This window comes from Poromitra crassiceps (assembly GCF_964638095.1).
Source record: "Poromitra crassiceps genome assembly, chromosome: 4".
NCBI classification, from domain to species: domain Eukaryota; kingdom Metazoa; phylum Chordata; class Actinopteri; order Beryciformes; family Melamphaidae; genus Poromitra; species Poromitra crassiceps.
In genome coordinates this window covers 17,068,752-17,070,946 of record NC_139626.1, presented here as the reverse complement: position 1 = coordinate 17,070,946, position 2,195 = coordinate 17,068,752, and the positions used below count along the sequence as shown (strand labels likewise).

General features: G+C 47.8%; 1 protein-coding gene across 1 annotated transcript; it reads right to left on the bottom strand.

Moving 5' to 3' along the window:
- Nucleotides 1–403: 403 nt before the first annotated feature.
- Nucleotides 404–1,726, bottom strand: LOC310774702 (E3 ubiquitin-protein ligase TRIM35-like; the record flags this gene model as incomplete). Its single annotated transcript, XM_083634825.1, has 1 exon — nt 404–1,726. One exon carries the CDS (start codon nt 1,724–1,726, stop codon nt 404–406), a length of 1,323 nt encoding a protein of 440 aa, XP_083490951.1.
- Between the last annotated feature and the right edge of the window lie 469 nt (nt 1,727–2,195).

The window sequence follows — 2,195 nt, the reverse complement described above, 5'->3', positions numbered from 1 at the left end:
TGTCGCTCTCTGCCTCCACCGACCACCGCTGTGAAACAACAACAACGCTAGCTAGCAAGCTAAAAACCTACACGCTGAAAATGGCAAGTTTTGACGAAGTGGATGGATGACATGTCAGATTTATGACATGATCGGTAATATATGACATCACTATATAGTGACCTCGCCATCCAGGCCGAGCTGCCTAGAACAGTATGACATCATCAGGGGCCTGCATGGCCACTCTTTCTTTCTTCTGTGGGGACAGACAGAGAGACCCTCAGAAGCCTCACTCCCCGGCCAGTGGCCACAGCGTAAAAATGATTTCAGCTCAGCATCAGCGCTTCAAGTGCTCAACATGTTGGTTGGTGGGCGGGCACGCCCCCTACCCCCTATCTTTGCTGTTCAACTGTTACAGAGACCTTCACTGGGGTAAAATCTTCAGAGAGAATTTAAGACTGTCAAAGTATGGAAACAGCCTGTCAGTGAAGGTGTGTGTGAAGGTGTGTATGTGTGTGTTAGTATCAAGATCAGAGAATGACAGCTTTCCTCTGTTCCAGTCCAGACTCACTCTCACCCTCCGGAGCTTCTTCACTGGGAGATCAGTGACTGGACCTGATGGGGAGACTGCTCCATATTTACCATTACAGGGGCATATTACCCATAATCTAGACTCTATATCTCTATTTTTGTGGACAGACTCTGCTAAGACGCCCAGCCACCAATATGCACTGTCTCCAACCTCAACATCCCAGCTGTGAGTTCCTGAGTTAAAGCCCTCAGAGCCCAGCACACCATAGCCGTATTCAAACCTCTCTGGGTTGTCGGGAAGCTGCTGTCTCTCTCCACCTCTCACACTGGTCAGATCTTCAGACAGGATGAGGTTTGTACCGGCAGTGTTTGGGTCTAGAAACACAGGAGTGTAGGAGACCATCTCCTTCATCTTGTTCCAGACTGTGAAGCTCAGGTTGCCCAGGTGTTTGGCCTCGTCTATCAGAGCTCCTGAGACCAGTTGTGGATCCTCCAGCAGGGGGTGCTGGATGCTCTCGACTGTATCCTTGTGGTTCTGCAGGACCGAGATGTCTTCAGTTCTCAGCTCCTCTATGGCTCTGACTGTGTCAGAAAGAGCTGCTATCTCTCTGCTCAGACCCTCAGTCTTCTCCTTCATCCTGGCATCCTCTTCCTCTTCGAGAAACTGCTGAAGCTTCTTAAACTCTTCCTTAATCTGCATCTCTGTGCGTCGGGCCTGGACCTTAATGTGTTCTGCTATTGGATCACAGTTTCCTTTAACTTTATTACATAGCTTCAGTTTATCCTGTAAGGACTTCAGTGATTCCTGAAGTTCATTCTTGTGATGTCGCACAACTTCATCAATGGGTCTGATTCTGTGGTCGGTGTGTGTTTCTGAATCTCGACAGACAAGACACACTGGCTGCTGATGGTCCAGACAGAAGAGCTTTGACTTTGAGCTTGAATGTAGACTGCAGAGAAGTTTAGATCCTGCTGAAGCTCTCTGATCTCTCTCCACTAAGAAAGCCTCACACAGATTCTTCAATGCCTTGTTACAAGGTGGTTCACTCTGTGAAGATCTTTCCATACAGAGTGGACACTCATGTATTAGTCTCTGTGTCCACCAGCTCTGCAGACAGGCTTTACAGATGCTGTGGCTACATGACAGGAGGACAGGATCTTTAAAGATGTCACGGCAGACAGGACAGGAGAGATCATCCTCTGATCTAGAATCCATTCTCTCAGTGAAGCTGAAAATAAACTGGACATACTGATGATGTCACAATGCATAAGTGCAGAAAGAGTTATGACATCACTGATGATGTCATTGATTTATGACATCACTGATGATGTCACAATGCTTGCATGGGTGTCTGTATGTCCAGAGTAGCAAGGTGCATCTGAGCGAGGTTTGGGTGTTGCTACCTAGAAGCTGGAATGAGAGTAGAGGGACAGAGTGTAGGGGAACAGTGGATGGGTGGATCCAGAAGGAGGCGGTAATGCAACATAGGGATGCCAACTGCCATAAAACACCTCAGAAAAAATTGCAAGGTGCACTCCAAAATTTGCCAAAACGCTTTTCAGGGGTCTGGCATGAAGAGCCAGATTTAGGCTGGCAGCCAGCAGTGGCCCAAGTGATTGTGATGTCAGCAGTGATGTCATCAGTGAGTGATGTCATCGGTGATGTAACAAGGTCCAATTGTGAT